This window comes from Lissotriton helveticus, chromosome 6 (genome assembly GCF_964261635.1).
Source record: "Lissotriton helveticus chromosome 6, aLisHel1.1, whole genome shotgun sequence".
NCBI lineage: Eukaryota > Metazoa > Chordata > Amphibia > Caudata > Salamandridae > Lissotriton > Lissotriton helveticus.
Window position 1 is genome coordinate 906,335,648 of NC_136067.1, and position 26,518 is coordinate 906,362,165.

Here is a 26,518-nt window from a genome sequence, read left to right on the forward strand (position 1 = left end):
CTGAGAATAGGCGAACACAAATCGGCAATAAAAAACAACAAGGAAAATGCGCCACTAGTGGACCACTGGAGAAAACAGGGACATACTGAGAAAGATCTAAGATAGGTCATCCTTGAAAGAATTAGAGAGCAAACCAGAGGTGGCGACAGTAGGAAAAGGAGAAAACAACAAGAGCAGTGGTTCATGATTAAGTTCAATACCATCAGAAGTGGATTGAACTCTAGAGAGGAATGGGAAACCCTGATATGAACCAGAGTAGAAATGTATTAACCGCAGGAATGCACTGATAAACATCATGTATACAATGATATAAAATATGTCGATGATAATATCCCAAACATAATAAGAAAGTAGGATTATGATAACATCTCACTGATATATACTAGAGTGAGGAAGAATAAAATCCCATAAAATAATTGCATGTGCCCCACTGTTCAGATAAGGAGTAGGATAGTATTAGGCAAGGGTCTTCTGTAATAACCACGGACAAAGGCACGCGGAGAAATATATATGTACATGTTACCAAATTAGATTAATCACAAAATGTCCCAAAAAAATGTTATGCCACACGTTAGATACCAAAAACGAGTAACCTACATTTAACATATCTACTGAATATTGTCATTGTGCATAATACGAAGTAAAATCAGGATTGGCCCCCGTACAGCTTTAACCTTAAGTAGATCATCTGTACGGGAGGGTTTATGTATTAAAAAATTGAATAACACACATTAACCAAATAAAAACTCAGGCTCTCGAATATATAATACTTGAGACGTAGCGTCTACCGAAAACAACACCACTCAAAGATGGCGCCTAAACAAGGAAAGGAGAGGTAAGAAACTGCGCATGCGCAGACATCTCCTGGAAACAATTAGGGTAATCAACACGGACATAAATACTGCGCGCGCGTCCCGACAAAATAGAACAGGACAAGGACGAGGCAGAAGCGCGGTTACGAAACCTACGAGGTAAGGGTAATGGATATACCGGCATAGAGAGGGTGAGAGGCACCCCAGCGCTCGTGGAGATAGGAATAGAAAAGGCTTCGGATTTAGATCAAGGCATTCCTGTTAAAACTAATTTGGGTTGAGGAATGCAAATGGGAGGGGGAAGTGGCCCTTTCAGACACGGGGAGATAGGCTCCAACTGATGGTGACCGAACCCAAATAATCATAAGTAGGTCATATATGATGTTACTAAACATACGAGGTAAAGGTTTATGAATCAACCGGCATAGAGAGGGTGAGAGGCACCCGTATAGATAGAAACAGTAAAGGCTTCAGGTCTAGATAGAGGCATCCCTGAAAAACAAACTCGGGTTGAGAAATACAAATGGGAGGGGGAAGTGGCCCACTCAGACACAAGGAGATATGCTCCAACTGATGGTGACCGAACCCGAATAATCATAAGTAGGCCACATATATAAGGCCATTAACAGGAACAAAGGTTGGGTACCAAGACTAAAGATGCCACCTACAAGAGAAAAAAGAGGGGGTTTGGCCCCTTGTTTAATATACGGACTAGTGATCTCTACACTTAAATGGGATACAAAACAGGAGATGAGAATAGAAATAGAAGAGTATATGACCCCTAGATAAGGAGGAAGACATATACTCATGTACACTTTGTTTCCCTAACAGAACATATCAAGGTGACTCACGGAACCAAGCTAACGTATGCCCATCCATTGAAAATCATTTTAATTCTTTTAAGGTAAGAGAAAGTAGGACGATTTAAAGTAGAAAGACAGTGAGACCCAGCAACCTTGTGTAAGGGAAGGGGGTACATAGTTTCCCCATCTGTCAATACTTAATAGAGTTAACTCTTCATTCTAACAGCTACATAGAGAAACCAACAAGAAGAGTGGAAGCGCCTCAAAACAACCACAGATAAGTGGAAAGGCCCCCAACACTTATGATTTACTCTAGTAATAAGGTAATTATCCGAAACACTCCGAATATTAGTAGAGGGTGGAAATAGGATACAGTATACATAGGTAACTACATGGCCTCATACTTTCATGTTATTATATTAGAAAGAACTCCACCTTGAATAGAAGTAACGAATCGAGGGGATAACCCAAAGAAACATCAGTGGGTGTCTGTTTGCCAACACCCAATAGGTAAGAGTATGCCTGATGTGGTAGTATACCACATAGGACCCAATATTATGTATAAATAAGCTGATATATATGGCCTATTTTCCACACTAAAAAGCAACGCAGGTATGAAATAATCAAAATATGTTTGAATTTTCTTCCTATGCAAAGTAGTCTATACTGTGCGACAAATATTAACTTTTCATCATGAGCTCGGGGGAATAAGGTCCCCTTACCATATAAAGTTACTGGGATATAATGACCAATGACATCTGTTCATTACCGGAAATAGATGTTAGATACACACAGAAGTATTGTGATTAATTTGAATATAAGTCCCCCGAATCTAGAATGTCATAAGAATATATCTAATTACTGTGACTAGATAATGGATGTGGTAGACAAACACAAATGGTGCTACCGACTTGAATATAAGTTTTCTGAAACTTGAGTGTCATAGGAATGTACTGTGAGAAGTTTGGTGGTAAAAATAACTGTATCACGCATTATTGTACAGTAGTGACACTTTGCCTCTCTCCCCATATCTACAGGGAGGGTGTTAAGCAATTTTCTTTGATGCCGGTGACCCCAAAGATGTCTTTTATGAAAACAAGGGGGACCCAGAAAGTTGCAGAGGACCATGGGTATAGATTATTTGACGTGAACAACGGTCCTGAGCTTAATTAGAAATATGAGCAATTTTTAGATATAGAACACAATAGGGACTATATATTTGACCTGTCCAGCCGGACCAGGATTTTTATTTTGTTACAATCAAAGACAATGAAGGAAATACAAAAAGTGATTAATTGTGGTAGGGCACAATCCTGTACCCAAGCAGTAAGACAGACAGAAAATAGAAACAAGACTTGGAGCAGAAAAATTCGCAGGCAAAGAAAAGAGCAAAATGGACACTTTTAAATCAGTGTAAGCAGTGTTCTCCAGAGTGGAGCATGCAAATTGGTACACAATGGTTACATGTATGCCCACTTAAAGAAGTCGACGTTTCGATCCTATTGCTCAATTAAATAAGGATCATCATCAGGACTGTAAAAACAATTGAATTGCCTGAGGAAATTATTACGCCTGTTTGTGGGAGGAACAGGGAAGAAAAAGAAAAATAAAGTTTTACAATATAGTTTCTAAAAATCAAGAACTGAGAAGTCAGCATTTCGAAAAACATGCTCACAATTACAGTCCTCGGAACCGCATTGAACTCTTCATGTGCACATGTGAGTTAAAAACGCGAGAGGTTTTCCAAATATCAAACCTATGAAATCTGCTTTTAGAAAATGATGCACATATTTACAGTCTTCGGAATCGCAGTGAACTCTTCAAGTGTGCCGGTGAGCTAGGGGCGCGAGAGGTGTTTTACGTGGGGCGTCTGCCGCGTGAATGTGTTACTGGACTGGCCCCGAGTTGTTATGTCCTTAGTGCCGTTTACGCCCATAAGGCAACCATGCATACATAGCTGTGAGCGATATCAAAAGTAAAGGACCTCGATGTGAGGGCATGCGAGCTGGGGGCAGATAGAATACATCATGTATTGTGAGGCTTACCTCGAGTTGGGCTGTTAACCGTAATGAAATTAGTGCCTGGACCTTGTGAGGTCGCTGGGGCTGGAGTTTAGGGCTTCCGCTGTGAAGGGAAATCGGGGTCAGATCACTTAATAGCGATGTCGGGAATTACATGCATTAAATCACGGTGGCGCCAGTGAGGTAGAACCTACCAGGGGGTTTGACCGGTAAGCCATGGGTTGGGGAACACCGATCGCTTGATAGCGAGAGCCTTCCAAGAACTTGGCGGTCTTCGTAGGTTGGAAGATACGCTATTAAAAGGAAGAGGTGGAGGTTAGAGGGAGTGAATTGGGAGGAAGGAAATTTCCGTGGGGCCACATTCAGACATGGTATAACTTACCAATGTGTTTGAACAATGTCAATAGTCACGGCAGTGAGGAGGCGGGGTGGCGACGATGCGGTCTTGCCAGCCGGTGAACCTAGTGAGAGGGGCGCGGCTCTCTGGATAATTCCCGGGAAAGGTGGTCATGTGACCACGGAAAGCGGTCTCGTATCTCAAGAAAGATTTCTACACTAATAGGGTATATTCTAATCCCCAAAACAGTAGACCTTGGGGCGGCTATAACAAGCGCCAGAACCTAGTTGGCTTCTCAGACACATCAGCAGAGTCCTCCGATAACTCAGATCCAGACGAAGGTGGCAGTAACTCGAGACGTGGTGGAGGAGCCCAGCCCCATTTTTTAGGCAGAGGCCAACAAAACACCCCACAGAGAGGCAGGGTAAAGAAACCACAAAGATGGGTCAACCCTCCCGGGGAGCGCAAAACACGGAACAACTTTTACCAATGGTAGTCCCCATTGAGATCCAAGACATTGCAGTCGCTGTCTCCCCAGACCCCACACTAGAAATGATTCCCATTTTCAATCTCTCTAAACATAATTTGCTGAACCCCGAATTGGAACTCCTCAAAAAAGGCTTATCCTTTGTCCCCACAATTCGACCCAACTTCATGGAACTCCAGACTGAGTTATTGAGATTCTTCAGGCTAATCCGCCTGAAAGCTTTTTTCCAATTACACCCGTCTCCTACCTCCAACTCCAGTACACCTTTCCGTCCACCCTCGACCTTTTTGCCAACTGCTGGCATGATCCCCTCTGAAATTGTCACCTTTGAAAGGTTAGTACAAAAGGATCTCCAGAGCTTGGAAAAGAAAAAACTTTTCATACCCTACAATATCTCCCGCCAAGAGAAGGATGCCATAAGTACCCTTAAAAATGAGCCTTCCCTAATAATAAAAAGTGCAGATAAGGGAGGAGGGATTGTTCTTCAGGACATTGCTTCCTACAAAGAAGAAATCCTGCGCCAACTAGCAAACTTAGACCATTACCAAAGGCTACCAGGGAACCCTACTAAAGACATTCAGGAGATCATACTCAGACTCACGTCTGATGCCTGCGCCGAAGGCTATTTGAGCAAGAAGGAGTTTAATTTCCTCAATGTAAAAACCCCACGTCTACCGGTTATTTACACTCTCCCTAAAGTGCATAAAAACATCGACAATCCCCCTGGTAGACCAATTGTCTCCGCCTGTGGCTCAGTCCTTGAACCACTGGGCGCATTTGTGGATTTCTTCATCAAAGAGTTTGTGCCAGGCACCTCATGCTATGTAAGAGACACTATGTCTATGATAAACTTAGTTGAGCATTGCCCCTATGACCCATCGATTAATACACTATGCACGATGGACGTAGAGTTGTTGTATTCCAACATCCCCCAGACAGCGGCTCTACTAGTCATCCAAAAAAGACTAGACTCTCGGCCACGCCCACACAAAATACCCACTCTTTTCATTCTACAATTACTCGAGCTATGCCTAACCAGGAACTTCTTCATCTTTGATAATGTCTATTATCAACAGATCAAGGGGACCTCCATGGGGGCTATTTTTGCCCCCAACCTAGCCATTCTTTTCATGGATGAACTCGAGACTAGTGTTATTCTGTCAGAAGGTAACCCCTTCTACTCAGGGATTGGTCTGTGGCGTCGGTATATTGACGATACTTTCCTAATATGGAACCATGACACCAACGCACTAAACCAGTTCTTACACTGGCTTAATAATAACTGCGCAGACCTGAAATTTACACTTGCTCATGACAAAGCAGAAATAGCGTTCCTAGACCTCACAGTTTACCATAATGAAGGTGAACTCCTTACGCGCCTTTTCAGAAAGCCCACAGAGCGTAACACGCTCTTGAGCTATGACAGCAATCATCCTAGGGCGCTAAAAGACTCTTTGCCTTATTCTCAATTCTTGCGGATAAGGCGGAACTGTTCTTGCAAAACAGATTACTTCAGGGAGGCCAAAATTCTATCTGACAAACTCAAAAACCGTGGCTACCCTAGGAGGCTAGTAAAATCGGCATCCAAAAGGGCGTGGTACTGCCCGAGAGACGCTTTGTTGACACCCAAAGTACGTGACAAAACAGAGAGGTTAGCCTGTGTCACTACTTTCTCACCAGTGTCACACAAAATCAGGAAATCTATCCTCAAACATTGGCCCATAATTAATGCTGGTTCCATTAACCTAGAAAGACCCCTTTTTGCTTTCCGTAAGAGTAAAAATCTTAAGGACCACTTGGTAAGAGCAGCCCTTCCAGCTCCCACACCTAGATCTACCATTGAGACCAACTGGAATCTGCCACCACTATTGGGTCATAAAAAGTGTGGGGGATGTAATGTATGTGGATATGCAATTGAGACACGCAATTTCAGTCACAATGATGTCACTGTCGAATTGAAATCTTTTTCCAATTGTAATACCAACAATGTTATCTACACAATATTGTGCCCTTGCCCCAAAATGTATGTAGGTCAGACGACTCAGAAAGCAAAAACTAGAATCTGCCAACATAGGAGCCACATTAGGTGCAGGACTCCCAATGCACCATTGGTTGAACATTTCACTGAAAAGAATCACACCGAGGATGACATCCGTTGGACAATTTTAAAAGTTGTCAAATTGCCACAAAGGGGTGGCAACCTGGCCCAAATCCTGAATCGGGAGGAATTAAAAAGCATAATCCAATTTGACACCATAAGGACCGGCCTGAACAGGAGTGAGGACTGGACCACCTTGCTCTAATCTGCCACCCTCAGTTGAACTTGATTGCACCTGAATGAACATTTCGGAATATGAAATTGACCTGGCTTCACCCTCTGGGAAGACATTGGAAATTAATTACCGATCACTACCATATTTTTTCCAAATATGTGAATGTATGATAGGCCCATTATGTGAACCTTAAGTTGTTTATTGAAGGTCACTAATAGTTGCACGTCACCTGCGCCGTATTTTAATGCACAATTGCTGTTTTTAAGATCTAGTCACCATCACCATTCACCACTCCAAGATGGCCCCCACGGTCACCTCTTCCACCCACTCCCAGAGATACGAGACCGCTTTCCGTGGTCACATGACCACCTTCCCCGGGAATTATCCAGAGAGCCGCGCCCCTCTCACTAGGTTCACCGGCTGGCAAGACCGCATCGTCGCCACCCCGCCTCCTCACTGCCGTGACTATTGACATTGTTCAAACACATTGGTAAGTTATACCATGTCTGAATGTGGCCCCACGGAAATTTCCTTCCTCCCAATTCACTCCCTCTAACCTCCACCCCTTCCTTTTAATAGCGTATCTTCCAACCTACGAAGACCGCCAACTTCTTGGAAGGCTCTCGCTATCAAGCGATCGGTGTTCCCCAACCCATGGCTTACCGGTCAAACCCCCTGGTAGGTTCTACCTCACTGGCGCCACCGTGATTTAATGCATGTAATTCCCGACATCGCTATTAAGTGATCTGACCCCGATTTCCCTTCACAGCGTAAGCCCTAAACTCCAGCCCCAGCGACCTCACAAGGTCCAGGCACTAATTTCATTACGGTTAACAGCCCAACTCGAGGTAAGCCTCACAATACATGATGTATTCTATCTGCCCCCAGCTCGCATGCCCTCACATCGAGGTCCTTTACTTTTGATATCGCTCACAGCTATGTATGCATGGTTGCCTTATGTGCGTAAACGGCACTAAGGACATAACTCGGGGCCAGTCCAGTAACACATTCACGCGGCAGACGCCCCACGTAAAACACCTCTCACGACCCTAGCTCACCGGCACACTTGAAGAGTTCACTGCGATTCCGAAGACTGTAAATATGTGCATAATTTTCTAAAAGCAGATTTCATAGGTTTGATATTTGGAAAACCTCTCGCGTTAACTCACATGTGCACATGAAGAGTTCACTGCGGTTCCGAGGACTGTAATTGTGTGCATGTTCTTCGAAATGCTGACTTCTCAGTTCTTGATTTTTAGAAACTATATTGTAAAACTTTATTTTTCTTTTTCTTCCCTGTTCCTCCCACAAACAGGCGTAATAATTTCCTCAGGCAATTCAATTGTTTTTACAGTCCTGATGATGATCCTTATTTAATTGAGCAATAGGATCGAAACGTCGACTTCTTTAAGTGGGCATACATGTAACCATTGTGTACCAATTTGCATGCTCCACTCTGGAGAACACTGGTTACACTGATTTAAAAGTGTCCAGTTTGCTCTTTTCTTTGCCTGCGAATTTTTCTGCTCCAAGTCTTTTTTCTATTTTCTGTCTGTCTTACTGCTTGGGTACAGGATTGTGCCCTACCACAATTAATCACTTTTTGTATTTCTTTCATTGTCTTTGATTGTAACAAAATAAAAATCCTGGTCCGGCTGGACAGGTCAAATATATAGTCCCTATTGTGTTCTATATCTAAAAATTGCTCATATTTCTAATTAAGCTCAGGACCGTTGTTCACGTCAAACAATATCATATGTCAACAGCACCGAAACGCGTCGACGCACTTACGTTTTTTTGCAGAATCCAAGCAAGGTCTGGGGGGCAGTAGATATTCATATATATATGATACTATTGACTATACCCTGGTCATACATAGAGAGGACCATTGGATCTAGTTATTATTGTGGCAAGGAAATTCAAAGGCCACGTGATATAGGGTTTTTTCTTGTGTTATATCTCTGATTGTTATATTTGTTTTATTGTCTTTGCTTCACATGTACTAAGGTAGATAATGGAATTTGTACTTGTCTAAATGTCTACAATGAAAATGTTTAATGAATTTTTATGATTATTTGTGTTTTATGGTATATACTCAAAGATTTTTCTTTGAAATGTTAAGTCATTATTGTGTAAACTCTAATTTTTATTAAAAAGATTGTGAAGAAATGCGTTACTTACCTGTAACAGCAGTTATCCAGTATTGGTGTCTTTCATAGATTCACATGCCTGAATCATTCCCCGTCGTCGAGACGGGAGCCTCCGGTATATAGAAAAGTAATGTCCTATAGACATACATAAAGAAAAATAGGCCTAAGGACCTCTCCTTAGTAGCCTATCCTCGTCCTTATGCAAAAAGGACCAAACTCTTAGAGCCAGCCAATCAGCTATCACCTCCCTCTAGAACCTTCCCTGCTGGAGCCTCAGTCTCTCAGATTTTCGTACGCACCAAGCTAGGTAGGCGTAAAGCAGGTAGAGAGAACGTGAGTCCTTCCAGGGGAGGCGGGAGGGTTGCATGTGAATCTATGAAAGACACCAATACTGGATAACTGCTGTTACAGGTAAGTAACGCATTTCTTATCCAGTATTAGGGGTGTCTTTCATAGATTCACATGCCTGAATCAGAGTTGTTAGCAATACATTATGCACATGTCTGATGCAATGATGCCTTATAAGCAGTTAGATAATACACTCAGAAACATGCGACTGTAAGCATTAGTATACATCAACATAACCAAAGAGAAGAGATGTGCATACCAGGATGGCGGGATGTAGGAAGGCTCACCTCACTGGAATAGATGTCGAAGCACCGCCTGACCCACTGCTGCGTCCTGCAGAAGCTCAACATCCAGGCAATAGTGTCTGGCGAAGGTATGCCGTGACTTCCACGTCGCTGCTCTGCATATGTCCAGAATCGGCACTCCAGCGAACAGCGCTGCTGATGTGGACATTGCTCTTGTGGAGTGTGCGTGCACCGTGGCATTCAACGGCCGGCCGGCCTTTTCATGGCAGAATGCTATCGCCGAAGAGATCCACCTTGAGATACTCTGTTTCGTGAGAGGGAGACCAAGCCTTGGTCTACTGTAGGCCACAAAAAGTTGTGACGACTTCCTGAAGTCTTTTGTCTTGTCCAAGTAAAACTTTATACACCTTTTGAGGTCTAAGGAGTGTAACGTCCTCTCTGCTGCAGTGGTAGGGTTTGCAAAGAAGGAACGTAGAACCACCGGTTCATTAAGGTGAAAGTCTGAAGGCACTTTTGGTATGAATTTGGGATTCATCCTCAGCACCACTCTGTCCTGTTTAAATTGTATAAATGGTTCCTGAATGGATAGAGCTTGTAACTCGCTGACTCTCCTGGCAGATGTTAGAGCGAGCAGAAGAGCTACCTTCCATGAGATGTACTTGATGGGTGCTCGATGAATGGGCTCAAAAGGATGGCTCATAAGCTGGGTGAGTACCAAGTTTAGATGCGATGTAGGTGGGATCCTTCGAGGTCTTGGATACGATCTATACAAGCCTTTGAGGAACTGTTTAATAAGCCTGCTGGACCAAAGCGAAGGGGCCTTCGAGGATCTAGTGTAGCGTGAAATCGAAGCCAAATGAACCTTTATAGATGCATGCGCCAACCCTGACTCCGCCAAGTGCAGAAGGTATGGCAATATCTGTACAGGGGTAATCTGGAGAGGTGACAATTTGTGTTCCACGCACCATAAGCAAAACCGCTTCCACTTGAGGGAGTACGTTCTGTTGGTACTGTCCGCTCGTGCTTTCGCTAGGACCTCCCTGCATTCCTGTGGGATGTCTAGATGACAGAATTCTCTGTGCTCAGGAGCCAGGCTGATAATCTGAGCGATGGTAGGTTCGGGTGTTGGATCTGTCCGTTGGACATAGTCAGCAGGTTCGGGTGCTGTTTCAGACGAATCGGAGTCCTGATGGAGAGGCGATGAAGGTCCGAGAACCAGTGCTGCCTCGGCCAGAACGGGGCAATTAGGATCAGGGTACAAGGCTCTGCCTTCATCTTCCTGAAGACTCTGGGAATCATCGGGAAGGGGGGAAAAGCGTACGCAAAGACGCCGAACCAACTGATGGAAAGGGCATTTCTGAGTGAACTTTGTTGGGGACGCCAACTTGCGTAGTTTGGGCATTTGGCGTTCTCCCTGGTGGCAAAGAGGTCGATCCTTGGGATTCCCCATTCTGAGAATACCTGATCCAGTGTACCTTGGTTGAGCTCCCATTCGTGAGTGAGAGACGTCCGTCTGCTGAGTGCGTCTGCAATGGTATTGTCCTTGCCCGGGACATATTCCGCTTTGAGCGTGATCCTTTGGAGCACTAGCCAGTTCCAGATTTCTTGCGATTCGCGTGACAGAGTGAGCGAACGCGTCCCTCCCTGCTTGTTCAGGTAGTGCATCGTCGTGGTGTTGTCCGTCCTGACGAGCACCTGGGAGTTCTGGATACGTGGTAAAAAGGCCTTCAGTGCCAGGAAGACCGCTCGCAGTTCTAGAAGGTTTATGTGGAATTTCTTCTCCTGCTCCGTCCATTTGCCGCTGACTTGGAGGTCCTGGAGGACCGCTCCCCAACCTTCCAGGGATGCATCCGTGGTGATCACCAAAGGTGCTGCTGGAAGGAGGAAGGGTAGGCCTGTCGACAGATTCCTGTGGTTCATCCACCATTGCAGGGTCTTGGACATTCGTGGTGTTATTCTCACTGTGTCGTCGAAAGAGCCTGTACTTTGAGTCCATTGGTATGTGAGGGCTTCTTGCAATGGGCGCATCCTGAGGCGGCAGTGCGGGATGAGGAGGATGCAGGACGACATCATGCCTAGTAGTGATTTCAAAGTTCGAACTCTCACGGTCTTTCTCGTAGCCACAGCCGTGGCCAGAGAGACGATCTTATGTTTCCGTTCCTTCGAAGGAAATGCTTTTACGCATTCCGTGTTTAAGGTTGCCCCCAGGAAGGAGATGCTTCTGGTCGGGGTCATGCAGGATTTCTCGAGATTGAGAGTTAATCATAAGTGCAGAAAGAGATTGGTGCAGGCGTTGGAGGATGAGGTAGCGCCTGTCGCTGAGGGAGCTTTTACCAGCCAGTCGTCGAGGTAAGGGAAGACCTGGTGACCCCTTTGACGTAGGAAGGCTGCCACAGGAGAAAGGCACTTCGTGAAAATCCGCGGCGCGGATTTGAGGCAGAACGGCAGCACTTTGAATTGGTAGTGGCGTCCTGCCACCTCGAACCTTAGGAATTTTCTGTGCCCTTTGAGTATTGGGATGTGGTAGTAGGCATCCTGGAGATCCAGGGATGTCATGAAGTCTCCTCTTTCGAGGATGCCTAGTATTTCTTGGATCGTCACCATCCTGAACGACTGACTCTTTAGGAAAGAGTTGAGGGCTCTGAGATCCAATATGGGCCTCCACTTTTTCCCCTTCTTGCGAATAAGAAAGAAGCGGGAGTAGAATCCCTGTCCTTTGTGAGACGATGGGACCATCTCGATCGCTCCCTTCTTCAACATCGCAGATATTTCCAGGAGCAAAGGCCGCAGATGTTTGTGTGGCAGCTTGCGTGGCGGTGTTGGAGGTGGGATGGTGATGAATTCCAGGGAATGGCCGAATCTTATTAGTTGTAGTACCCACCGATCCGTGGTTATGAGGTGCCAATTGTGTAGGAAATGGGTCAACTTTCCTCCAATTTTGAATGAGGGAGATTGTGGCGGGACTGGCTGGAGTAATCGGTCACTGGCGTCCGCCAGCGCCCCTCCTCTGGTTCTTTCCACGGAAGTTTGATCTTCCATACGAAGTTTGGCGACTCTGCTGTTGCTTCTGCGGATACTGCGATTTATTTTGGTATGAATAGGAGGATCTATTCTGGAAGGACCCCCTGTAGGAGGGTTGACCTCTGGACCTGTTCCCTCGAAAGGACTGGTTTCTAGCCTGCAGCGTACCCAGTGCTCTAGCCGTATTGGTGTCTTTTTTGATGTTCTGGAGCGCTTCATCAATTGTGGCTCCGAAAAGATGTTCGCCGTCGAAGGGCATGTCTAGCACCTTTGTTTGAACTTCTTGTCTAAATGAAGTAGCCTTAAGCCAGCCCTGGCGCCGCAGGACTGCTGCTCCAGCTAATTGGCGAAAGCCAGTCATGGCTCCATCTATGGCACAGTCTATGATTTCCGCTGCCGAGGCTTGTCCTTCTGAGAGCAGTGCTTTGACCTCTTCCTGCATTGTATCTGGTAGCTCCGCCAAATAAGGGACTATGTCCTCCCACAGTTGGCGATTATAACGTCCCAACAGGGCTATAGAGTTGGCGACTTTGATAGTCATGGCTGACGTAGTGGTGAACCGTTTCCCGATGGTATCCAACTTTCTTCCCTCTTTGTCCGGTGGTGCGGACAAGGGAGAGGAAGGGTTGCGGGAATTCTTCTGAGCTGCCTGGGTCACCACTGAATCAGGTTTCGGGTGCCCATTGAAACAAACTGCCGCCTTGGTGGGAGCTTTGTATTTCTTGTCCAGGCGTGGGATTACCGCAGGTATGGAGGCCGGCGTAGCCATCAGTTTCTTTCTCTGGTCCCAGAGAAATTCTATAATCGGAATTGATTTAGTGATCTTTTTTGTTTGTTCTTTAAAATCATATAAGAAACATTCTGTTTCCGTTGTTTCCAATTCCATGTGGAAACGCTTTGCTGCCCGTTCCACTAACTTATGGAACCCGCCAATGTCCACTGGCGGAGAATCCGACTGGCGTGGTTGGGGTGAAGCTGGGGAGGGTGCGACATACTCGTCGTCTTCGTCCTGATCCGTGCGATCCTCAGGGACTTCGCCTTCTTCCATCTCCTCAGCTTCCTCATCTGAGGATTCCACTACTTGAGGTGAGACTGCCTCATGGGAGGCCTGCGGAGGTGGTCGCGTCTGTCGTGGGGCTGCCGGTGGAGCAGATGTAGCCGGCGTCGGGCCCCTATCCTCAGCAGCCTGTGCCTCCGGGAAACGCTGCTTGTAGTCCTGGATGAGATGTTTAAGGTCATCCACGATGGACGCAGGAAGACACACCATTGGGGTCACTTCCGTCCGCACCTGCGCTTGGAAAGAGTGTGCCTGGTAGGTAAGCTCCTCCTGTTCCTCATCAGTGCTTTGGCATTTCACGTGGAGGTCTGAGATGGACATAGCCTGAGTCGTCATTTCCTCTTCCGATTCTTCACTCTGGAGAAAGTCAGAAGGTAAGTGGCTTTGTACTTTGCTTGGGGATGTCGTTTCAGGCGTGATCAGCTTCTTTGGCAATTTGCGCGGTGGTGTCGGCGGAGGTAGCGTCCATGACGACGGTTCCACTAGCTTGGACTTCTGCCATGGTTCCGCGTTGTCCCTGGTCGTAGACGACCCTCCCGTCGACGTTTTCGTCGTCGACGGCATGTCCTCCGTCGTCGGTGGCTCAAGCGACGAGATTTTCGTTGTCGTCGATGTTTTCGTCGACGACGCGGTCGTCGACGACGTCCTCGTCGACGTCGCACTCGTCGACGATTCGTTTCTCGTCGACGATTCATTCCTCGTCGACGTCTTCTTCGTCGACGGTCTCGGCGACGAGTCTTCCGTCGACGGCGGGCTTCTCGCCGTCGACGTCCCTGGCTTTGTCGTCGATGGGTTCCTCGTCGACGGTGTCGTCGTCGACGATGGGTTCCTCGTCGACGGTGTCATTGTCGACGGCCCCGATTTAGACGTCGATGAGCTCTTCGTCGACGGGGTCGTCGTCGACGGCCCCAATTTCGTCGTCGACGGTGTTTTAGTCGACGACGGTTTTGGCAGTATGACAGATGGGATGGGCCTACCTGCCGACGACGATGATGGAGTGGTCGTCGTCGATGCGAGGACTGACGACGCCGTCGTCGTCGACACCGTCGTCGTCGTTGTGGAGACGGCGAGTGGCGTCACAGCTCTCTTTTGCGTTGAAGATGGCGTAGGCTTGGTGGATGAGTGCGCAGGCTTCTTAAAGGCGTGAGAGCCTGTGTCAGACACTGAGGAAGTGGTAGATTTTGCCTCTGAAGATTTCTTTTGCATCTTCATAGGAGGAGTGTCTGAGGGGCCAGGGGGGTCCCCCCTTGGCCTCTTGAGGGAGACGTCCGAAGCCATGGAGAAGCTGCCCTCTGAGGACTCCACATTATCCCTCTGTTTAAGCCTGTCCAGCCAAATGAGAAGTCGACCTTCTCTATCCCTCAAGGTCTTATTAGGGAAAGAGCGACAGATTTTACAGTCCTTGGGGACGTGGTCCGGATAAAGGCAGTATAAGCACAGGTCGTGCTTGTCCTCCACATGGAGCCTTTTCTTCCCACATGAAGAGCAGGCCCTGAAAAGGGCTTTCTTCTGGGATCCAGACATTCCTTAAAAATGGTAAGGCAAGACAGCACTTACTGCAAGAGAAGAGTCTGAAGTATCCCAGTTGAAGAATTTGAGAAGGTAATCCTTTTTCCAAGTGAAAAAAGTAGGTTTAGAAGATATCCTGAGGAGAGCTCAGGCTGGAGACTCCCTAGCACAACGTGCGGTAGAAAATCTGAGAGACTGAGGCTCCAGCAGGGAAGGTTCTAGAGGGAGGTGATAGCTGATTGGCTGGCTCTAAGAGTTTGGTTCTTTTTGCATAAGGACGAGGATAGGCTACTAAGGAGAGGTCCTTAGGCCTATTTTTCTTTATGTATGTCTATAGGACATTACTTTTCTATATACCGGAGGCTCCCGTCTCGACGACGGGGAATGATTCAGGCATGTGAATCTATGAAAGACACCCCTAATACTGGATAACGTTCAATTTTAGTGTGGAAATTAACTATTTACTGATACCGTGAGTGACTGGCCTGCAGAAGCAGGAAGGTATGAATGCATAGACTGACAGTGTGTGAAAAGGTAGTGAATCTCTACGATAGTGTTTCCCCAGGGATTTCTCTCTGACTGGTACATTTAACAATCCACCTAGCGATCCCTGATTTTGATATGGGATTGCCTTTATGTGGTGGTGAGAAAGACACAAACAGTTATTTTGTCTTACGAAAAGCTTGTGTCCTTTCAATGTAGTACAGTAATGCTCTCTTGACATCTAAAGTGTGTAGAGCTCTTTCTGCGACTGTTTGAGGCTGCGAAAAAAATACGGGCAGCTCAACAGATTGATTTAGAGGGAATGGTGAAATGGCTTTAGGAAGGAACTTTGGATTAGTACGAAGAACTACCTTGTTGTGATGCATTTGCAGAAAGGGTTCTTGAATGGTAAATGCTTGTAGTTCACTAACCCTTCTGAGAGAAGTAATTGCTATTAGGAAAGCTACTTTCCAGGTTAGGAATTGCAATTCACATTTGTGTAATGGTTCAAAGGGAGGTCCCATTAACCTTGTGAGGACCACATTTAAATTCCACACTGGTGCAGGTGGCGTTCTGGGAGGAATTATTCTTTTGAGTCCTTCCATGAAAGCTTTAATAGCTGGTACACTAAAAAAAGATAAATGTTGTCTATTTTGCAAGTATGCCGCAATGGCTGCAAGGTGTAACCTGATAGACGTGTAGGCTAAGTTACACTTTTGAAGGTATAATAAGTATCCGATGATGTGTTGAATAGACACATCTAAAGGATTAATTTGGTTGTCTTGGCAGTAAATGACAAACCTTTTCCACTTAGCAGCATAACATGCTCTGGTAGTGGGTTGTCTAGCTTCTTTGATAACGTTCATACATCTGGGGGAAGGTTGAGGTAACCAAACTCTATGACGTCAGGAGCCAGATCGCTAGGCTGAGCTGAGCTGGGTCCGGGTGTCTGATCTCTCCATGGTTCTGCGTTAATAGGTGTGGAGATAGGTTTAGTTTTTGGTGTGGTACTACAGACATTTGTAATAGCGTGGTGTACCATGGTTGTCTGGCCCAAGTTGGAGCGATTACGATGAGCGTCAGGGAATGTTGCTGTAGTTTGCGTACCACTAACGGAAGTAGTGGGAGAGGAGGAAAAGCGTATGCAAATAGTTTTGACCAGTTCATCCATATCTCATTGCCTCTGGACAATGGGTGTGGGTATCTGGCGGCAAAGTTTGGGCATTTTGCGTTTTCGTGGGTGGCAAAAAGGTCTATTTGAGGTTGTCCCCACATTTGAAAGAACGGATTTAGAACTTGTGGATGAAGTTCCCACTCATGGATCTGCTGTGTTTGTCAACTTAGCAGATCTGCCGTGTTTGTCGACTTAGCAGATCTGCCATAGTGTTCTGTACTCCTGGGACATGTTGGGCTAACAGGAAGATTTTTAGTGGCATAGCCCATCTCCATATCTGCTGAGCTACCAGAGAGAGCTGCAGAGAGTGCGTTCCTCCTTGCTGGTTTATGTAGTACATAGCTGTCATATTGTCTGTGCGTACTAAGACCGCTTTACCCCAAAACTTGAGTTTGAAAAGCTTTTAGGGCTAGAAACACAGCCAGCAACTCTAAGTGATTGATGAGGAGTAGCTTTTGTTGCGGTGTCCACCTGCCTTGCATGGTGTGATGCAGCAGATGAGCTCCCCAGCCGGAGAGCGATGCGTCCGCTGTCAAGACTATTTGATGAACTGGCTCTAGAAACGGTCGCCCTTTGGAAAGGTTTTTGGTGTTCCACCATTGCAGAGAACGATGAGTCCGACCGTCTATCAACACTAGGTCTGTCAGTTGACCTTGAGCCTGGTTCCGTTGGCATGCTAGGCACTCTTGAAGAGGACGCATTTGCAATCTTGTGTGAGGTACTATAAATATGCCAGATGCCATCATACCTATGAGCTGCATGAACACTCGAGCTGGTAGCGAGTATTGCGGTTTGAATTTTGTTAGGAGAGTTTGTACACTTGTTATCCTGGCAGGAGAGGGATAAGCTAGTGCTAGTTGGGTGTTTATTGTAGCGCCGAGATACTGTTGTATGTGCGAAGGTTGTAGATGAGACTTGGTATGATTTACTGTGAATCCCAAGTCATGAAGCAGTTGAATAGTAGCGTGAGTGTGTTGTACGCATTGGTTGTATGAGCTGGCTTTTATGAGCCAGTCGTCCAGATACGGGAAGCCATGAATATGTTGTCTTCTTAGGTGTGCCACTACTACTGCTAGGCATTTGGTAAACACTCTTGGTGCTGTTGTGACTCCGAATGGGAGCACTTTGAACTGGTAGTGTTGCCCGTCGAGCACAAATCTGAGATATTTTCTGTGCGCTGTGTGAATGGGAATATGGAAGTACGCGTCCTTGAGATCTAGAGTGACAAGGAAGTCGTTTTGTACTAGGAGTGTCAGAACTTGTTGGAGTGTGATCATATGAAAGTGGTCTGACTGTATGTAAATATTTAGAGGCCTGAGATCTAGGATAGGTTTTAGGGATCCGTCCTTTTTTGGTATTAGAAAGTATAGGGAGTATACTCCCCTGTTTTTCTGATGCTTTAGCACTATCTCTATTGCATTCTTCTGCAGGAGAGATATTACTTCTTGTCTTAGCAATGTCAAGTGGTCTTGTGACATTGGACGCTGCTTGGGTGGTATACTTGGGGGTGTGGATGTTCGTTCGAGACAGTAACCTGATTGAATTATCTGCAGCACCCACCTGTCTGATGTTATGTTTTCCCATGCTGACAGGAACGTTTGGGAGCCTGCGATTGCAGGGCTCCCATAGATTTTGCGGTGTCTGTATCCTTCTTCATTTTTTCAAGGGATACATCCACATTAGGGCCAAATAAGTGTTGCTCATCGAATGGTTGATTTAAAATGGCACTCTGTACCTCAGGTTTGAATCCTGATATGCGTAGCCAGGCATGTCTACGCAGCAATACACTGGTGTTAACTGCCCTAGAGGCAGTGTCTGCTGCATCAAGTGCACACCTAATGGAGGTGTTTGTAATATTTTTGCCTTCCTGGATAAGCTCATTCGCTCTATCCTTGTATTTGTCAGGGAGGTGTGTCATTAATGACTCTAGTTCGTCATAATGTGCCCTGTCGTATCTGGCTAGCAGTGCTTGTGTATTGGCAATACGCCACATGGTTGCTGCTTGAGACGCAGTTCTTTTCCCTGATGCGTCAAGCAGTTTGGACTCCTTATCTGGTGGGGGAGCTTCACCTGAAGTCTGTGAGTTTGCTCTCTTGCGTGCATTGGAAACTACAAGTGAGTCTAGTGGTACTGGGCCTTTAATGTATGCTGGGTCTGAAGGGGCAGCCGTATATTTTTTATCTACCTGAGGGTTAATGACCCTAGTTCTGACTGGGTCCTTGAAGACTTCAGGAGCGTGCTTAATTACTCCTTTAAGCATAGGTAAGATGGATGAGGACCTTTGTGCATTACAATAGCAACGAAAGAGTGACTACATAAGCAAAATACACAATGAAAGAAACACTCAGAAGTTATTAAAAGGACCCTCACTCACCAACCTGGTTGGTGACATGCTTCATCATTGGGTCCCCACCGGATCAGCCGAATGCCGTTCCGGTGTGCTGCGACGCCTGCGATTGCAGCGGAGCGGGTTGTGAAGTTGTGCAAGTGAATTAGTGCAAGTTAAAAAGTAGCCAAATACTCCCTTCAAAACTTTATTTCTAGGTGATTTGGGTACTAGTAAAAACAGGTGACGGACCAATACTAACTAGACAATGGGGTTAGGAGATCCGATAAAGTAAAAGAAATGGTCGACATGAACATGTTTCTGCTTATCAATAGCAATGTCTGCTAAGCATTCATCAGGACCTACGTGAAATGTGGGACCATGGCGGTATACGCGCGCTAAGGTGTACCCTGACCTATGGTCAATTCTAAAAGATGGGAACTCACGGTTTTACCATGTTGATAGTTCTTGAATCAGTGCAAACTTGTGGTAAACAAGGAAAATATTCCATGGAGCTGGAACCGGGGCCCGTCTGGGAGTTTTCCCACAAGACAGGATCTCGCCGGAAACCTAGCCGTGCACGGTCCGCTCCGGATATTGTGCATTGTCAAAAGTGTCCATTAAGAAGTCTTCATCTACCGGATCTGTGTGCATATCTACCCCATGATATTGAGCCGCCCTGTGTATTAAATCATTAAACCCTATAGTGTCTTCTGGTGGGGAAGGCCTTGAGGGGTATATGTCATCTTGAGGGACATTTGTGACGTCTGGGGCGTTATAATCATCCCATGGGTCAGGTGAGCCTGTAGGAGTGGCTGGGTCAGGCACGTTACCCCCCATATCATCAGAGCTATCATCTCTATCTGGTATAATAGAGGATGCTGGGGAATGTGGTGGTGTGATGGGGCAGGTGGAAGAGAAGGAGAAGGAAGTCTTAGAGGAGAGGTAGCCATGTCCTTCCTTTTAGAGTGAGGAGCTGGAGCTGGTTTATCCAGTGGTCTCTTCTTTGGGGCTAAAATTAATTGTCCAGTAATGGGATCTTTAGCCAGAGTCTTTTGCCCAGGGTCTGGATAAAATAAGTCCTCTTCAGCCCGATGTTTTGCTGTTGAAGAAGGTTTCGCCCCTGAAGCCGTGTCTTTTGGCTTTTTGGCAGTGTCTTTAACTGGACACTTTTTCGGCTCCGAAGATTTTTTCGGCTCCGAGGCTTTTGTCGGGTCCGAGGTTTTTTTCGGCTCTGAGGATTTTTTCGGATCCGTTGGTTTTTCCGGTTCCGGTGTCGTTTTTGCATCGGAAGCGGGTTTGCTTGGTTCCGACGGAGTTTTGGGTCCCGGTGGTTTAGCCATTGACGTGGCTGGTGCCGTTGTCTTTTTCAGTGCCGGTAAATTTGCGCCGGCACCGCGCGAAGGTCGACTCGAGCCGAGTCGCCTGAAGGCTTAGTTGGCTTCTTAGCCGGGCCCGAAGCTGGGGCATTAGAAGCAGATTGTCGGTGTGCAACCGAGCCCGAGGGCGAGGGTGTGAGCGTGGCCTTCTTTGGGTATGTCGAGGAAGGGTCGGAATCGACGGTCTTACTTATGACCCGCTGCGCTGGAGTGATGTCCTCGACTTCCGAATGTTCTTCCTCCTCGGAACCGCTGTCGATGTCTTGTTGTTCAGGAACGTTGACGCCTTCTTCGAAGATGTCGTCCTGAATCGGAGCTGAAAATCTTTGAGCCATTGTTCTCCTAGCTCTTCGGTCCCGGATAGTCTTTTTGGAGCGGAAAGAGGCACAAGCGGAACAGTCTTTGGCCTCGTGCTCTGGGGAGAGGCAGAGGTTACACACCTCATGAAGGTCGGTGTGGGGAAACTTCGACCCACATTGAGGACAGTTTTTAAATGGCGTCTTTTCCATGAGCTGGAGTCGAGTCCTAGTTAGGCCCGAAGGCCGTCGACGATTCCCAGCGTTGACGATTACCGGAATGGAGATCTTCGGTGTTGAAGAATGGTGCCGACTGGAGAGCGTTCAAAACTGAGTTTTTTAAACAGTTGGTGAGGATCGCGCGCCGAAGGAAACGGTTCCAACACGGAGCGCTGGAGACTCATCCGAGCCCGGTGGCGGAAAAAAACAATCTGGGATGGTTCCGATGCCCATGCGCAGTATCATCCAAAGGAGGAGTCACCTATCCTGTGACTTCCAAAGACTTTTCTACAACAAAACAAACTGCAAACATCCGGGCCCAACACTAGGTGGCAATCTATGCATAGTGTGCAATCTGCAGCTCATATGCCTCGAACATAGCTCTCATCACAGAATAGGTTGGAGACCCTTAGATAGACAGAGAATGTGTTAACTGAGTGACTAATCTTTGAGAGAATAAACGGTTAGTGAATACTTTTTACATTTCAATACAAAATAGAGTGACAATTTGAAGGCATCAGTAAATATAACATTTCTCAATATGTTACAATAGCATAGTCACCTCCTGTGCAATCAACTGGAATGAGAAGATCACATGCAACCTAATAAGCTCTTGACAACCCTGTTCTTGTCTGATCCTCAAAACCCTCTAAACTCCCTCCAAGCCCCCCAAACTATATCTCACTTTTTGGGCTTCCCCTTCCCAGATACACCACATGCTCTTCTCTTTGACACCAGTCCATATCAGACATCCATTCCCATATGGTTGTGGGTTTTATCCTCCCCCAAAATGTCAGACATTGTAATCCTGATTTCCAACCATCTCCTCTCAAAACTGGAAGGCCTATGAAGGAGCAGCACTAGAAAAGGTATTGCACAAGACAGATAAACAAGATTGATAAGGAGTGTAGTGAACTTTAGATTTATTTGTCTCTTATAGCGTTCCTGGTATCCTTTCCTGCCTTTCCTCTTCCTAATTCCCCTCCTCCTAACATGGCCACATTCATACTCTGTTCCCTTATGAGGTCAGGGTTTGTGGTGCCTAGTGGTGGGACTTACTGAGCTTGCTTGGGCCAGCGCTGGACCAGACAGCTATTTCCTTTAACTACCCTCTTCCAGGCTTTGTCCCCATCGACAAGGATTAATTGGTCTGTAGGTTGGAAAGAGTAATTTATCTCTCATGAACTCCTCAACCAAGACACAGTTCAACATAGTAAATTTGGTTCTATGTCACTAGAATCGCTTGCCTAAATAACTCTCTCTCAGGGTGGCCATAAAATTAGCAATTGTTTCTATGGAAAAAGTCTCCTATGTCCAGGCTCTCTCTCTTGAAAACGGTCTTTCTGCACTAACCATGTGATTTTCTGAGAGAACTAAGATTGTATGTTATTCCACCTCTTACCCTTATTTGCCAAACAGTCTCAAAATATGTGCTATTTCATATCTCATGTAGTATACGAGCGGTGACAGCCATCTCTTTCAGAAAACCTTATTAGACTGTCTTGTCCCCCATGTGATTGATTCTTGCTTGCAGATCTTCAATAAAGTAAGAAGAGTGGTGAGGGAGATGGATACGATTGGAGAGAGCCAATACCCTGTTGGTCAACATTACCGTTCCATGTCATTTCCTTCTTCTCGGGTACAAACACAATCATAAGTGATGCTGGTGGTAATTTGATATACAAAGTCCTAGGAGTTCACATAACGACTCATCCAGGGAATTCTAATTTAACAAACATTAGCAAAGTTAAAAATGTGCATCTATAGAAGGCAAGTGGTGCAACCTATTGGCTTCGTCAATGCTTGTTTCCACTGGAGCACCGCATCTTTCTGGTGTGTCGTGGCACAAGGGTGAGCATGCATTGTAATGTCCACACACTCATGAGCACATGTGACAGCCATCTTGTAAACTATTTCAAGATGGTGAGTAGATGTGTTATGATGTACTTACGGCCATTTGGGCCTTTTTATACATTACCGTTCCGACACTGCTGACAGTTATTTTGTAACCACAAAATAGAAAGAAAAATAAAGTGCACAAGAGTGTTTGAAAGCAAAGCGAGCGGCCTGGCAGCACGTTGGAGCGATCTGGCCCATGAAGATTTTTTTTTAAATTGTTTTTTAACAGTTACGGTTTAGGAAGCAACATCAGGATAGGAAGTTCTAGGACAAAGTGCAGGAGAGGAGGTGAAGCCCTGCTAATAAGAAATTATAATACAAAAAGAAAAAGAAAGAAATTAAAGCCATTGTGTGCAAACTACATTTCCGAAGTGTTCACATCTGTGAAATGACATGGGCTGTATCCAGTGCCGATGGACAGACCTGTTGTCCAATGGCAAAAGCCAGCTGAACAATAGCAGCTAATGTATGTGTATGTGGTGCTTTGTGTCTCGCTGCCCCGCATCATAATCAGGCCCATAGTATCAAAGCAGTTTTAAAAACACTACATGTCCTAACTACAAAACCAAAACATTCATCATGTACACTGCAACACAACTCTACTCACAAGAAAAAGGATCATCAGTCAGTTGAAAAGAAAATCAAAACAATCAATCGAGTTAAAAAACCTAAAAGTACATATTACTTACGTTGGAAGGTGTGAGGGACCATCCTGTTTAATCTCTTTAAAGAGATACGCAGTTCTCTCACGCTGGCAGTATTCGTTCAGTCTTTTAATGTAATTAGTGTCTCCATTTTCCAAGTCTGGGTTTGATGATTTAGATGAGTCACTCTGAGTACAGAACATAGGGAAAAATTCGTTTTCATGAGAATAGCATACCAAAATGTGACACAAAAAAAGTTAGATTTAGTCAATAATTTCGCTAACAGCGCTACTTATGAAAGTCATTAGAAAATACATTTTGAAAATAAAGTGTAGGCTAATGCTTGCTAAATATCCTGGCAAGTTATTTAGCATAACATCAATATCAAAATCAAAGCAGGAACTGTACAGTGGTGATCCTTTTTTGTGCTTAATTTTTCTATTCAATAAGTAGAAAAAAAACAAGTTGTCCATTCCGAAGCAATAGTTAATATGCAGAATAAAACAGTGACTATACTATTGCGTTACTCATAAACAATAAAAATCCACCAGTCATGAAGATTTCACAACTTCCAAGTTCTCTGGTCAATTTTGAAATATTATATACTGTCAATTTTTAAATATGATATACCAGTGACTGTGATAAGGAAAATGTTACTTAATCTGTAAACATCTGTTTGAGGCATGCAGTGCTGTGGATTCACATGCTGTGCATACTACTGTCATCTAATGTTGGGATCGGACGAGTGAAAGTTGTTTTTCTTCTAAGAAGTCTTTTGAGTCACAAGGTAAATTGACTCCGCTTACTACTAATGTGCATGGTCACCGATTTCATTGTTAGATTGTTTTCACGCATGGCAAGTGAGGCGACATGTGAAGCGCAGCGATGTATAGAATGTATGGAAAGATGTCTGTGCCTAAGCGGAAGAAGAGGTCTTAAAGATGACTGCAACAGTCACAGGCGTGGGGGGAGGAAGGTGGGTGCATGTGAATCTACCATAAGACAAGAAACGTAAGGAGGGGGGTCCAAGCGAGATAGTTTTAAAGACCTGCAAGAAGAATATCCCCTTTCACTCTAGTCATAACACAAAAACTACTCGGGTCTGTGCTAGCATGAGGCTAGTGTTGAAAATTAAAGAGTGAATCAGTGTCTCACAAGAAGCCCCAAAACGGAGCAATCCCTTGCACAACGAATGCCCTCACCCACCATAGGTGGCATGCTTCATCATATGGGCTTCGCCTCCCAGTGGGAAAACCTAGTCCCACTGAGGGCTACAACTCCCTCACTGTGAGGCACTGGGTCTGGGATGTTTTTTGAGATTATAATATATTGTTGAGGATGCTAAAATCCCATATTCGCGTTACAGGTGTCGTAAGGACGCAGCACAAAAAGTGAGTGAGATTGAAAAAGTGAGATTAAAACTACCTAGTGGGGGCAAAAAACTCTTTATTCACTTGCTCGCACTGGCAGGGTTAAAAAGAAGTATAGATTCAAACTGCTTAGATATCAAAGACGGTCGACATGTTTCAGCCTAATTGATCAATATCAGCATTCATCCTGAAAGGATTGCTCTCCTTTGGGGCTTCTTGTGAGACACTGATTCACTTTTTCATTTTCAAAACTGGCCTCATGCTAGCACAGACCCGAGTGGCATGTGAATCTACAGCACAACATGCCATGAACAGATGCTTACATGGTAAGGCAAATGCTACTTACCAGTATGCATCTGTTCTTGGCATGTAGGGCTGCTGACATTCATATCTTAGCATAGATCGCCGCCTAGTGTTGGGTCCGGATGTTTGCACCTTGTTATCTTGGAAGAGTCTTCGAAGTATCAAGAGATAGGTGACTCCTCCCCTGGACTACAGTGAGCATGGGCATCTTCTTAATCTTCAGATTGTTTTTCGCCATTGTGGCAAAGATGGAGTACAGTAAAGTAAGAGATGACCATGTAAATGAATGTAAAGAAGATAACCATGCAGCTGTGAAAGGCACGTGGGAGTATGGGGAGCGATATGAATGTCAGCAGCCCTACATTCCAAGAACAGATGCATACTGGTAAGTAGCATTTACCGTTCGAGGCATGTGGGCTGCTGAATTCAGATCTTAGCATAGACTGTATAGCAATTTCTCCTCTAGTGGTGGTCGCCTGTATCAGCTGCAGTAGTTTGAAATCGAGTTTTAAGGACAGCCTGGCCTACAGCAGCTTGTTGTTTGGCTTGCACGTCAACACAGTAGTGTTTTGTGAAAGTGTGTATGGTAGACCATGTAGCTGCCCTACATATGTCTTCTAAGGGGATATTTCCTAGGAAAGCCATGGATGCTCCCATTTTACGCGTTGAGTGTGCTTTAGGGGGAACTGTTAAAGTGCGCTTTGCTTTTTGATAGTATATTTGAATGCATTTAACTATCCATCTGGCTATTCCTGCTTTGGAAATGGGATTGCCCTTATGTTGTGGTGAAAAAGCGACAAATAGTTGCTTTGTCTTCCTGAATGATTTTGTTCTGTCAACGTAATACAAGAGAGCTCTTCTAACGTCTAGTGTGTGTAGGGATCTTTCAGCTACAGATTGCGGGTTTTGAAAGAAAACTGGCAATTCTATGGACTGATTGATGTGAAAAGTGGATATAACTTTTCCATAAATTTAGGGTTTGTACGCAGCGCTACTTTATTGTGGTGAATTTGCATGAAAGGTTCCTGAATGGTTAGTGCCTGTAGCTCACTCACTCGCCTGAGGGAAGTAACAGCAATCAAAAATGCCACCTTCCATGTTAAGAATTGTAGTTCACATGAATGAAGTGGTTCAAAGGGAGGTCCCATGAGTCTGGTAAGTACTATGTTTAAGTTCCAGACTGGAGAAGGTGGATGCTTTGGAGGGATAATTCTTCTAAGTCCTTCCATAAAAGCTTTGATAGGTGGGATTCTGAATAGGGACAAGTGTTGTCTATCTTGAAGATATGCTGCTATAGCAGCGAGGTGTAGCCTTATGGATGAGTATGCTAGGTTACATCTCTGAAGGTGTAGCAAGTAACAG

At 45.4% G+C, this 26,518-nt stretch overlaps 1 protein-coding gene across 4 annotated transcripts in view; it reads right to left on the bottom strand.

The window, feature by feature from the left end:
* EIF2AK2 (eukaryotic translation initiation factor 2 alpha kinase 2) overlaps positions 1 to 26,518 on the bottom strand; it is a 580,031-nt gene that overhangs the window by 332,507 nt on the left and 221,006 nt on the right. For all 4 annotated transcript variants that reach the window (XR_013596181.1, XM_078648546.1, XM_078648547.1 and 1 more), the window contains exon 6: positions 23,529 to 23,671. Coding sequence is in view for 3 of the 4 variants with exons in the window: in XM_078648546.1 (XP_078504672.1) it covers positions 23,529 to 23,671 (143 nt within the window). In the remaining variant the exon portion in view is untranslated. The remainder of the gene's footprint in view (positions 1 to 23,528; positions 23,672 to 26,518) is intronic.